This window comes from Tasmannia lanceolata, unplaced genomic scaffold (genome assembly GCF_043159265.1).
Source record: "Tasmannia lanceolata isolate RefF3 unplaced genomic scaffold, GAP_Taslan_0.1 ptg000003l, whole genome shotgun sequence".
NCBI lineage: Eukaryota > Viridiplantae > Streptophyta > Magnoliopsida > Canellales > Winteraceae > Tasmannia > Tasmannia lanceolata.
The window spans coordinates 15723920-15737729 of NW_027518680.1; the positions used below are offsets into that span (position 1 = coordinate 15723920).

A 13810-nucleotide genomic window follows, 5' to 3' on the forward strand; every position below is an offset into this window, starting at 1 on the left:
AAAAAAAAAAAGGAAAAAAATTAAAATATTTTGGTGAATCCACGAATCATTCTTTTTGAGGTTTATCGAATCCGACACTTGATACCCTTGGCGGATTCTGACACTTGTACTCGTATTGATGCAACACAGATTTGTGTATTCACATGGATGTAACCTGTACCTAGAATGATCCTACTACTAGTTCATGTGGGATTTGAATTACCAATGTTCTTTAAATTTTCTCATCTCTGTTAATATAATCCAAGCCAATTTTTTTTTTTCCGAGTGTAGTTCCTGCGAGCACCACTGCTTCTTACTATTTTATTTATTTCTGTTGGACATACGGTTCACATTTTATGAATTATAGAAGAAATTGATTTCTTTGATAGAGCAGTCTCTAAATCTCATTTTAATTGACCTTTTAGGCAATGCAAGTCAATTGACCCCACTGCAACTGGAAACTTTATTGACTGAAGGGAACACTTCGAGATTCTGGCTGGTTCGTTGCTTTCCACAAACTTATTCGCAGATATATGTATATTTCATGGATTTCAAAATTAAAAGGCAAACATCATCAATGACATTATCTCTTAGTTACTAATATATGATCTAAGAGTTGGATTGCTTGAATGTTAGGAATCAGGGTGCTCGATGTATTTACTAGGTCAGTGTAGGGCCGTATTGAAAGATTAGGTTTGAAAGGATTCTGGGTTTAAGAATGAAACCATATTCGCTCTTGTTAACTTACCAACTTCTCCAAAAGCTTTAGCTGTTGGAGAAAGGCGTTATTTATCTGTTATACTTTAACACTCCCCCACACTTGTGGCCCACTTGGCGAACACATGGCACATGTGGTCCCACTTTGGGCTGACCATCGCATGTGGATTTTTGCTATCCAGGAGGTTTGAACTCTAGACCTGTGGCTCTGATACCATGTTAACTTACCAACTTCTCCAAAAGCTTAAGCTGTTGGAGAAAGGCGTTATTTATCTTTTATACTTTAACAACTCCCTATCCGTAAAATAATTCTAAATTTTGATTTAGTTTTTATTTGTTACTAGTGGGACAACCCTTGCGATGCATTGGGCACGGTTGAAAGTCGTTTTTGATAAAAAACAAACAATGAGAGAATGAAAGTAGAATGAAGAACAAACATATGAATGAACAATGCTCATGAGAAATGGAAGTTGACTAAAACAAAACAGGATACGGTGGATAGGATACAATGGATCAGATGCAAAGATGCATCTTGTTGGAGAGACCGAAGCATAAAGAGCAAGTTATGAACATAAAAAAATTACACATGTAATGTAAAAAGCCATCTTCAACAGAAAGACGAATAAATTAAGAGAAAAACCACTCTTTGTTAATGCAAATACAAAGAGTTGATATATTCTTAAGGGCCTATTTGGATAAAGTCATCGGCCCTTAAACATTAGAAAGGAAAAATAAGAAATTTCATCATATACCTAAGATTGCATGTAGTTCGTCCTTCTTCTCTACTAATCAACTTGGAAGTCTTTTGTGCACAATAAATCAAACCAAACTTGGTAAAAAAAAAACGAAAATGTATGAAGAAGCTATTTCTATTCGGGAATGCATGTGTCACTAAAGATTCAAACAACAACTTTCCTCCTTCGTTGGTCTGTATCTCATGAACCCTTTCTGTCAGCGTAGTAAACACACAACCCAGGCCAAATAATTTTTCATAAGAAAAATCTAATAAAACACAAATAACATTCTAAGTCATATTGCCTGGCTCAAGCATGCTTAGCCTCAAAATTCTTCATATAAGCTAGCAATATACCAAAAGCATGTGAATATAAAACGTCCATCGTCTTTGACTCACATTCCTTAAGGCCCTGTTTGGTTTGTATTGCAGGGTTTTTTTAGAAAAGTTTGGAAAGGTAAAAATAAAAAAGATGATTTGAACCAAACCTATTCAATTTTATATAGACTGACGTCTGTATAGATGGTTTTTTTTAAAAAGATGATGGTTTTTTTATAGACTGACATCTTTATATAGATGGTTTTTTTTTTTATATAGATGGTTTTTAAAAAAAAGATGATTTGAACCAAACCTATTCAATTTTCGCTGACATCTGTCTAAATTGACCATAATCTTATCATTTTCATCTACATTGTGTAAAGGAAAAACTTTTTCAAGAAAAAAAATTACCATCAGAAAGTTCTTGCAATTCAACAGGGCCTAAGCTTAAAACAACTTGACCAAACTAATTGATAGTACATAAATCTTAAATCAGAACAAATGGGTTGCACCCATAAAAAAAAATCTACACATACCTACAATGGTTGGCAGCCTAGGTTTAGAATAATGTCTTGGGAGGCACAACAACACCATCAAATGACCTCTTCCATCACCTTCTACTTCTGACAACCCATTTCTTATCTTTGCCATATGCATCAGAAAGGAAAGAAATGGTTAGATTGGCAAGCCGTTAAAGGGTTGACTCCAGAAAACTGGCAAGTAAAATATATGGATTGAGGTGTTTTCCAAAATCTCAAAGAAGACTAAATTGTAGTTTGGGAAATAAAACTCTTTGGGAGCCCTTCATTGACTTCTCTCCTAGCTTCCATGGTGGAGTGCTTCCTGCCTTGTAAATGATGAAAAGCCCCCTGAAATGGAATCAAAACACCAATGAAAAGATTCCCACCAGTGAAAAGATTCTTGGAATTGATTTGAAACCATGCAAGATGGGAAAACACACTGTCAATTGAAAAACACATAAAAAGGGATGAGGTATCGAAACCTTGAAAAGGAGAAATCAAAACTTGATGAGGGTTTTTGTAGAGATGCAGGTGACCCCCCCCCCCCCTTTTTTTTTTTTTCTGATCACAGCACCAGAACTTGCCGTCGAGTGGATTTCGCTAAAACTTCGCTAAAACCTCCATTGGCGTTAAACAGTAAACCCCCATTCCAAAAATCAAAAGAAAGAATGGGGAGGAAAATCGAAAGGACACCGGATTTAAGGAGATTTTATTAGCTAATTTATGGAGGGAAATCAGGAAAACGAAAGAAATATTGACAAAAAAGTATTCGATGTAAATTGGATTGGTGCGTTTTGAGTAAATGGGAAATAAATCTAAATGGGAATCTTGGGACATGCCAAAAAGTTGGAATTTAATTGCCACATAAATATGGAAACTGGTTCTTATCTAAATAGCTACTCTTTCTAATCGTGAATCTGTGGAGAAAGGAAACTGGGTATAGAAGGGGTGCCACGTGGCGCACCCACGTCGTCCAGCATTCTGTTTTACATATATATTATATGATTTCTCTCTTTTGCAGTTTGGAAAATAGAATAATTGGTAACTGAAAAAAAAAAACAGAGGATAGGGTTTTAGCATCATTGGCTTCTTTTGAGATTCCCAAAACGAGTGAGAAGGTCAAATCTAAGGTAATATGGATTGCAATGGGGAATAGTGTGGCAGCGTAATTAATTTAAGGCATGTATGTACCAATGACTTCGAGTCAGTTGAGTCCTTCCCTTCTAGACTAGGCCTGGTTGTTTACTTTCCAAATTGAGTCATGTATGAGTCTCTTTCATCATGTTGCTGAGTCCTCCATTAACTGGAAACTTTCAGAAGGATGCTGTACCTGTGCTTTGTTAAAGTATAAAAGATTAAATCACTTCATCGCCATCAGCTTAAGCTTTAGGAGTAACTGGTTGTTTGATATGGTATCAGGGCCAAAGGTCCCGAGTTCAAACCTCCTGGATAGCAAAAATCCACATGCAATGGCCAAACCCAAAAGAGCGGCCACATGTGCCATGTGTAGGCCAACCCTATAAAGAGGGGTCACATGTGAGGGGGAGTGTTAAAGTATAAAAGAATAAATAATGCCTTCTCCAACAACTTAAGCTTTTGGAGTAACTGGTAGTTTCACATGCTTTATACTTTTAGTTAAACTGTAAGTCTGTAGCTTTGATGTGCCCATGCTGTACCTGGGTAACAGATTCAGGTTCGATTGGCTTTTTGAAATCCCAAAATTTTGAACAATAATATACATGTTTAAATCCGTACGGGTGTGGCTCTTTGGCTTAAAGTCATTGCTCTCCATTGACACGAGTTCAAATCTCCCCGGGGTTACCTGATGAGCGTGGTTTACGGGTAACTGCGCTCATCCGTTGGGAATAGTCCCGCCCTAAAAATTGGCGTGGGGATACGCTGTCATCAAAAAAATTAAAAAAAAAAAAAAAAATGGTTATGAGCCACAGATTTCTTCTATTTAGGTGATTCTAAAATCTTGATCTTAAAGTGACAGCATCATCATCCGGATTTTATTTCATAGAAATTTTTTTGAGATGGATGATGCATGCCGTCATCCGCACCAAATTTTCAGACTGACGGGTATCTTATTTTGGGTGCACGGATTCTGAGTCAGCCATGAACAGAAAAGTTAATAGTTCCATAAATATTTAGTCTTTGAGTTACCATTCAAAAATAAAAAATAAAAAAAATTCTTTGAGTTCCATGGTTGCTACATAAACCAAGCTCTTTCAATCATGGGTCACTGCTCATGGGTCAACTTTGTAAGTGTATTGAGCAGATACACCACTTTTTGTCGGAAACTTGTGGTTCTTTTACTCTTGTACAAAACCACTATAGAATTTCTGTGGTCCACTTCAGTTTCAGTCCCTCCCAGAATTTCTGAAGCAAAATTTCTTTGATCAATTTATCTTGGTAAAATGTATAATGGAAGAACAATTTCCAATCCAGATAATTTGTTTCTAATGGTTTCAGAGGTATTGAGCAGAACTAATAGATCCCTATGCACGATAGTTTGACCTTGATTAAATTATTTGCAACTGGGTGATGTTCAATCTATGCTTCTTTGAGAATGCTAATCTCACTATTTGACAGGTTGAATTTCGGGCGCTGTGCTCATCCAGATGCATACGCACAAGTCGATTTATGTCAGATCTCTCAATAACGTAAGTTCCTTTCAAAATATGGTTCAATGTTAATGTGTTCTGGTCAAGCATAGTTGATTGAGCTGGTACTTGCCACTTGTGCTTTATAGTAATACTGACTGTTGCTAGCAGATACTCAAATAAAAATTTCTCCTTTGGGACAGTGGATCTTGGGCACTTCCCAAATGCTGCAGAAAAGTTTGGAATTTCTTTGGGCGGTAAATTAAATGATCATATTCCATATCACACTTCTCCAATATATCATAACTTTTGGTTGAACTTTGAATAATCTCTTTATTTCTTTTGAAGTAGAATGTATATATATATATATATATACACATATGAGGAAAATGATTGTGAGCTTGAAGCTCATATAGCTTATATGAGCTTGAGTGCCCAAACACATGGGTCCCACATTTTTTGTGGTGATCCAAACCATTCATTTGCAAGGCCCCATCATAGATAGGGTGTGTACCAAAAATCAGCTCCATTGGATCATCCTAACCCCTCCAAAAGCGGAGGGCAAAAATGGGCAGATTTGTGGCAAACAGTGTCTGTCCATTTTGCCCTCCACTTTTGGATGGGTTAGGATGATCCTATGGAGCTGATTTTTTGTACACACCCTATCTATGTAAGGGCCTTTCAAATGAATGCTTTGGATCATCCTAACAATGTGGGCCCACATGTGTTTGGGCCCTCAAGCTCATATAAGCTATATGAGCTTCAAGCTCACAATCATTTTCCTCTCTCTCTCTCTCTCTCTCTCTCTCTATATATATATATATATATATATATATATATATATATATATATATGAGAAAACGGTTCCTACACATGTGTAGAGAGTTCTCTACACACTAGCTTAAAATACAGTGGGGGCCCACATTGTTTGGGTGATCCAAGCCATCCATTTTAAAGGCCCTCACATAGATAGGGTGTCTACAAAAAATCAGATCCATAGGATCATCCCAACCCTACGATTTGTGAAGGTAAAATGGATGTCTTTAAACCTTCACAAATTAGTCCATTTTTTGCCTCCACAGTTCGAATGGTTAGGATGATCCTATGGATCTGATTTTTTGTGGACACCCTATCTATGTCAGGGCCTTAAATATGAATGGTTTGGATCACCCAAAAAATGTGGCCCCCACTGTATTTTAAGCTAGTGTGTAGATAACTTATCTACACATGTGTAGGAACCGTTCTCTCTCTCTCTCTCTCTCTCTCTCTATATATATATATATATATATATACATATATATATATATATATATGTGTGTGTGGGAAAGGTGAGCGTACTCGGTCTAGTAGATAAGCTTATCTACTCGGTCGGGTTAAAAACAGTGGGGGCCCACATTTTTTGGTTGATCAAAACCATTCATTTGAAAGACCCTTACCTAGATAGGGTGTCCACAAAAAATCAGCCCCATAGGATCATCCTAACCCATCCAACAGTGGAGGGAAAAATGGGCAGATTTGTGGACAAACTGTGTTTGTCCATTTTCCCCCATTTTTCCCTCCACTGTTGGACGGGTTAGGATGATCCTATGGGGCTGATTTTTTGTGGACATCCTATCTAGGTAAGGGTCTTTCAAATGAATGGTTTTGATCACCCAAAAAATGTGGGCCCCCACTGTTTTTAACCCGACCGAGTAGATAAGCTTATTTACTCGACCGAGTACGCTCAACTTTCCTTATATATATATATATATATATAGAGGAAACTGTTGGTGAGCTTAAGCTCACCAAACTTATGGTGAGCTAGCTTGCCCAATCACATGGGTCCCACATTTTGGGGAGTGATCCAAACCATTCATTTGCAAGGCCTTATCATAGATAGGGGGTGTACCAAAAATCAGCTCCATAGGATCATCCTAACCGCTCCATTTGTGGAGGACAAAAAGGGGCAGATTTGTGTCTGTCCATTTTTGTCCTCCACAAATGGAGGGGTTAGGATGATCCTATGGAGCTGATTTTTGGTACACCCCCCATCTATGTAAGGGACTTTCAAATGAATGGTTTGGATCATCCTAACAAAGTGGGCCCCCATGTGATTGGGCAAGCTAGCTCACCATAAGTTTGGTGAGCTTAAGCTCACCAACAGTTTCCTCATATATATATATATATATATATATATATATATAGAGAGAGAGAGAGAGAGAGAGAGAGAGAGAGAGCGGTTTCTACACACTAGTGTAGATAAGTTATCTACACACACTAGCTTAAAATATAGTGGGGGTCCACATTGTTTGGGTGATCCAAACCATTCATTTGAGAGGCCCTCACATAGATAGGGTGTCCATAAAAAATCAGATCCACAGGATCATCCCAACCCTACAATTTGTGGAGGTAAAATGGACGTGTATAAACCTTTACAAATTAGTCCATTTTTTACCTCCGCAATTTGAATGGTTAGGATGATCCTATGGATCTGATTTTTGGGGATACCCTATCTATGTGAGGGCCTTTCAAATGAATGGTTTGGATCACCCAAACAATGTAGGCCCCCACTGTATCTTAAGCTAGTGTGTAGATAACTTATCTACACAAGTGTGCAGGAAACAAAGGTGGGGCCACATTGTACCCTTTCCTCATATATATATATATATGAGGAAAGGGTTCCTGCCCTCGAGCGCAGATAGCTTATCTACGCTTGAGTGCAGGAAACAAAGGTGGGGCCACATTGTTGGGGTGATCCTAAGCATTCATTTGAAAGGCCCCATCATGGATGGGGTGTGTACCAAAAATCAGCTTTATTGGATCATCATAGGGTGTCCATTTGTAAGGGTAAAAATGGACAGATACTGTTTATCCACTAATCTGCCCATTTTTTACCCCACAAATGGACACCCTAAGATGATCCAATGGAGCTGATTTTTGGTGGACACACTATCCATGAAAGAGCCTTCCAAATGAATGCTTTGGATCCCTCGAACAATGTGGGCCCACCCCTGTTTTTGCACTCGAGCTTTATCTGCGCTCGAGCGCAAAAACCCTTTACCAAGGAAGCAAGATTCGTCTCGAGCGCAGAAACCCTTTACCAAGGAAGCAGGATTCGTTCCCTGGACTGGGGAATCCCAAATCCCCGGAACGCGGATCAGATTCGGGAATCGAATCGAATCCTTGAAAATTGGGAATTGCGGTTCGGATTCGTTGGAACCCCGATTCCCAATTTTGTGAACCGCGATTTGCAGGCGAATCTCTGGCGATTCCCAACTCCCCAGTGACTCCCGACGAATCCCTGGCAAATCTCCGGCGAGCTCACGATTCCTGCTCCCAACCATCCCCGAAGCCTTCGATTCCCGCTTTCGAATCCCAAATCGAATCCCGCTTTCGATTCCCGCCCTGGCAACCTTGCCCTTTACTCATATATATATATATATATATATATATATATATATATATATATATATATATATATATATTTCTATTATTGTGTCCATGTTTCTTTTTCTTCCTTATTATTGGTGTGTAACTTTCCCTTGTAGTGAGCATGGGTCAGCTTCCGACGTACATATTATTTGACAATGCAGTAGAAGTTTCTCGTTTTCCGGAAGTGGACTATGAAGCAAAAGCTTCTACTCCCACCATTCGCAAGGTTCTACTCTTAATAACTGTACTCAGATTAGAGGCATTCGTTGCATATGTAACCATAATGCTCCTCTTTTATCCAAAGTCCTGTTTGTTGCTTCTTTTAGCGTCTTTTAATTTCATTATCTTTTGTCATATTTATCTTATCTCACACTTCTTGTTGTATCTTTATCAATGATGAAGATGCAAAACACTTATGGGCTTGCTTATGGACACGACACGACACGTGTGTCAGCAATAAATTAAAAGTGTTGGCTAAATCATAGAACTGGACATTTAAAAAAAACTATTGTTAATGTTCAGCAGCCAAAAATCCACTGATTGGACAGTTTGTAACATTTTTTAAAACTATTGGTAATGTACTCAGATTAGAGGCATTCGTTGCATTTGTTACCATAATGATGATTCTCTGATCATCATTATGGTAAGAGCTATGTGCATCTAACATGGGACCCACCAAGTAGACATGTAGGCAATTTCGCATATAGCCATTGCATGGAACATGATGATTCTCTGATCATGAAGAGCTATATGCATCTAAGGTGGGACCCACCAAGTAGACTTGCTAGGCAATTTCGCATATTGCCAGTGTGGCTCACCTTTTCAGGAGAGAACATCAACCTCGTTGCAGATTTTGTCTTATCCATTTAACTCATCTGAGGTGGCTGCTCTTTTCTGAAAAGTGAGCCGCCAATGGCTTTCTGCGAAATTGCCTAACAAATCCCATGCACACACACATATTTGCCTTTTATGTTGTGGTGATAACTTCTTTTTCAAAATGATCTGATACTATTGAATTCTCACTACTATTCCTTGGAATGCTCTTGTTGCAGAACCTTCTCTGTCGACATTTCGAGCTTGATCGACGCCTTATTGATTATGTATCCGGAAGATAGATAAATATTACTGACAGGTAAATTTCTCTATAGATTTTCCGGTATGATTGCTTTTAAGTTTTGGTTCCTTGGTATTGATTCTTTAAAATTACATCGTTTATAGATAAAATTGATGTGAGTAATGATCTGGTTTTCACTGTAAAAAGTAGGTCTGTTAATGGGCTGGGCTCCCCTTATCCATGCCATCTCTTATCTGAAGCCCATGACGGCTTTAATGAGTATGCCCATGCTTGGCCCGCCGGGCTTATACCTTCTACAGTCATGGCGCCATCAGAATAAGGGGAATGATTCTATGAGACAGTTATATGAGACGCTTTAGATGCCATGTGATTGGGTGTCACACATGATTTTCGTATTTTTATTTTTTTACAGCGAAACTGTCCCGAAAATGTTATGTGATAAATTTGAGATACTAGTTGTTATACTAATTTTGTTTTTAAATTTTATGGATTTTATATATCTTTTGAATGATAAGATTTTATGTTATTAAATGTTTTGTTTTCCAGTTTTTTTTATATAAATAAGAAAATCACAAGAAAATTTAAAATATCCCAAGATACAACTTTTCCCAGAAATTCTCTGAGACAAATATTTGTGACTATGCCTCCTGGGCTCACTTGTCCTGCAATCAGATGACCAGATGACAAAGTTGCTGAAAAAATGATTAAAAAAACTAAAAAAGGAAGAACCATTGGGAGACAGCTAGGGAAGAAGGTCAGGAGATTTGGGGATCTTTTGCTGCAGAGCTATGGAAATTGTAATGTTTTGTGGGATGTTGTGATTTAAACATATAAACTGTGAAGTTGATGCTGTGGTGAAAGAAGACCTAGCTTAGGGGCTTTGGGAGGGACCCAGATGGGATTCTTTTAGGGGTTTCGAGGGTTAGGACGATAGGATTTACAATAGCGGAGGTGGAGGATTGGTGAATGAAAAGTAGCAGCAGCAGACAAGCCATCAGGGCGAAAAAATCAAAGAAAATAGGTGAATTTGAAGAGAAGTGCAAAGAGAGGGAGGTTGAGAAGTCGAAATTGAAATAGAAAAATAAGACATGTAGGAGTGTTGTGAGATACTCTTGGCATTCTAGCAAGTCTCTCATACCAAGCTGGTCCGCCTTCCTTTGTGGCCCAGATGGAACGTTTTAGATTAAGCCATTTAAACCTGTCTCATACTAGGCTGGCTCTCACTTGGTTTCATATATCTAGGAACCACTCTACTTAGGACCGTAGCACAAAACACTCAAAACACCGAAGAATCCATGCCCATTAAACCCTCATCATACCATATTTTACAAGTACAATAGAAGAAGCCTTGAATTGAATTAATAACAACAAATGAAACTCAAAATAATAATAAGTAAAATATATTTTCTTATTTGATCATCAATTACTGCTCATAATCTAATATCCTTGTACAGGAAGTCTGGGATTGTCCGAAGAATGTGATTTTAGTCTGTGGCATCTCACAGTGGAACCCTCTTATCTGAATGGGACATATCATAGAGGTTACTTGGCCTATACCTAGTGGGCTCTACTCCATGCCTATACCTAGTGGGCTCTACTCCATGAATGATTAACTTCATCATAAAACATGCCTACCTTTTTTTTGTTCTCGTCTTTCTTGCTATCACAATCGTTCCAAACAATGGCCTGCAAAAAAAATAAAAATAAAAATAAAAATAAAATGGGTAGTAGTCTCTGTGAAAAGTATCGGTCAGCCATGTTTCCTTGTTAATCTCAGCCATTCAAAGGAGCATTCCCAACATATGACTGACTGATTTTGGTTCACCAGATATCCGACGGAGCTTTTTGGCAACCATATAATTTTTGGATGGGTTAAGTCCATGCTTGGCAACCATGGAATTTTTTTAATTTATTTGGAATATTAGTTTATCTAGTGTTCAGAGAGTGGTAGAGAGGCTGGGAGAAGGACTGAAGGGGAGGCTTGAGAGGGCATTAATGAAGAGATGGTGAGAAGTGGCTAAAAGCAGGAAAATAATAAATTGTATTTGAGTTTTTTTACTTGTTTTTCAGTATTTTCTCACCCAATCCTTACTTGGTCACTCTAAAGTCTCTTCATCTCCCTCCCTCCCTCCCTCCCTCCCTCGCCATTGGTGAAGCTAATATTCCATGTACAAAAATTCATGGCTACCAACCATGGCGTAAGTGTCAGCACCCATGTCTATTGTGTGGACTGGGCCCCGCAATGACATATAAGATTCCATTGTCTTTAACTCAACTCAACTCAACTAAGCCTTTGTCCCAAACTAGTTGGGGTCGGCTAATGAATCCTTTAGAAAAATTTCATGAAGAAGGTGAAAGAATCTACCCGGCTCAAATTGACTAAGTCTAATCCTAGCACTAGTTGGGTTCGTCTATATGGATCATTTTCTTCCACTCTCTCCTATCCAAGGTCATGTCCTTTGTTATGTTCCTAGCCATCAAGTCTTTCCTCACTGTTTCGACCCAAGTTGTTTTACGTCCGCCCCTACCTCTTTTTGCTCCATCAACTTGGCACGAGCCACTTCTTCTCACTGGAGCATCCAAAGGCCTACGTTGGATATGCCCAAACCATCTTAAGCGGTACTCTCTCATCTTCTCTTCTCAACTCAACTCAACTAAGCCTTTGTCCCAAGTTAGTTGGGGTTGGCTCCTTTAGAAAATTTTCATGAAGAAGGTGAAAGAATCTACCCGGCTCAAATTGATTAAGTCTAATCCTGACATTAGTTGGGTTCGTCTACATGGATCATTTTCTTCCATTCTCTCCTATCCAAGGTCATGTTCTCTCTGTTATGTTCCTAGCCATCAAATCTTTCCTCACTGTTTCTGCACACGTTGTTTTCGGTCTGCCCCTACCTCTTTTTACTCCATCAACTTGGCATGAGTCACTTCTTCTGACCCATTGCATTTAAGTAGATTAAATCAAAATAAATAACCTAATATGGCCCATTGCCCGTTAAAAATGTGAATGACTGAATTTAAAGTGCAGATATGTAAATAAAAAAATAAAAGGTATGGACAAGCCACTTTTCAACCAAAGTTTTGTGATCGATTGAGGAGTGCCGTTGGTTCTTCTCTTAATTCCAAGCGTAGTGGGTAGTGTGAGTCAGATTAAAATGGTGTGGGTGAGGAAGAGGTAATGTAGGACGGGGAAGAGGAAGGGAATAGAAGGGAAGAAGTCTGTAATCAATATTATTCCCAAAAACTAAAATCTCCACTTCATCATCCCCATATAGATAGACAATTGAAAATATAAAGGGCAAATATGTTACTTATTTTGGGTCCCCACAGGTTTGCGACCCTGCCTAGGGTAACTATAAAACAGGCGCTAGGGTAAGTATAAAACGGGAGCATACGATCCGCATCAAGATGGGTCTGCAATTTGGTGATTTAGAACCTCTTATGTGTGCGATGAGTGTTTAAGAATGAAGTTAAGGCTAATTGGTGTATGAAAGGGGTGCTTAAGGATGGGTTAAGGCTACTAATCTTAGAATAATTGGGGTACTAGTTGAGTACAGTTTTCTTAAGGATATGTTTGGGTTGTTCTTATAGGGATGGAAAATGATGCAGCAGATGGGAGAATGAAAGTGACTGGAAAAAGGCACGTCTTCATGGAATGTTCGGCTGTAGGGAAAGTGAATTGGAAATATGCTAGAGAGACGTTGTCTGCTGAAGATAGCATTATGCCTCGACCCAACGAAGCATGTGTTACAGGTGTGGGGAACCTTGAACCAATGCCCTAACAGGACAATAAATCCAATCAAAACAAGTCAAAATTTGACGGGGAAGAAGAGACGTCGTAGTCTAACGAAAAAAGATGAGGAGGTGACACATGAAGATGAAGAAACTTTTCTTATTTTGAGAAGGTTAATGGTTGAGCCAAAATAATAAGATAACCCACAATGTCATAATATATTCAGATCAGGTGAACAAGCTTTAGCTAAAGATCAATAAGCACCCTACACAGTACAAAATCGGCTGGTTCAAGTAAATTAAAAAGATAAAGGTTTGCCACCGACGCCGGATTCCTTTCACAACTAAAAGATTTTAGAGTAATTAAGTCGTATGTGATGTGATCAACATGGATGCCACATATTTCTTTGGCGATGATGGTAGTTTGATTTATGTCTTACCCACATAGGTAGAAGTAGGACTAATTTATATCTCTTCATCAAAAATGGAAAAATTATCCCGACACCAATAATTGGGGGAGAACCAACCCAACTCTTCTAAAGCAGAGTAGTTTCCTTTCCTAATTATGGTAATTTTGTTAAAGAATCAAAGGAGACGAGAATATTTATGCTGTAGTAATTGTAGTTGAGGACCTGATGACCATATAATTTCCCGTCAAACTGAATCCTTTGATGAAAGAGTTTGAGATCATATCAAAAGATCTTCCTAATAGATTACCTAG

The 13810-nt window shown here is 38.4% G+C and overlaps 1 protein-coding gene across 4 annotated transcripts in view; it reads left to right on the forward strand.

The window, feature by feature from the left end:
* Positions 1 to 13810, forward strand: part of LOC143852419 (Thioredoxin superfamily protein) — a 37439-nt gene that overhangs the window by 21944 nt on the left and 1685 nt on the right. For 2 of the 4 annotated variants that reach the window (XM_077361813.1, XM_077361802.1), the window contains 5 exons: positions 405 to 478; positions 4864 to 4934; positions 5046 to 5131; positions 8402 to 8511; positions 9338 to 9417. In XM_077361813.1, the coding sequence (XP_077217928.1) occupies positions 405 to 478; positions 4864 to 4934; positions 5046 to 5131; positions 8402 to 8511; positions 9338 to 9400 (404 nt within the window). In that variant the 3' untranslated portion in view covers positions 9401 to 9417. Of the gene's footprint in view, positions 1 to 404; positions 479 to 4863; positions 4935 to 5045; positions 5132 to 8401; positions 8512 to 9337; positions 9418 to 9546; positions 9860 to 13810 lie in introns of those variants that run through there. The other 2 variants (XM_077361810.1, XM_077361806.1) reach the window with 2 other exon arrangements.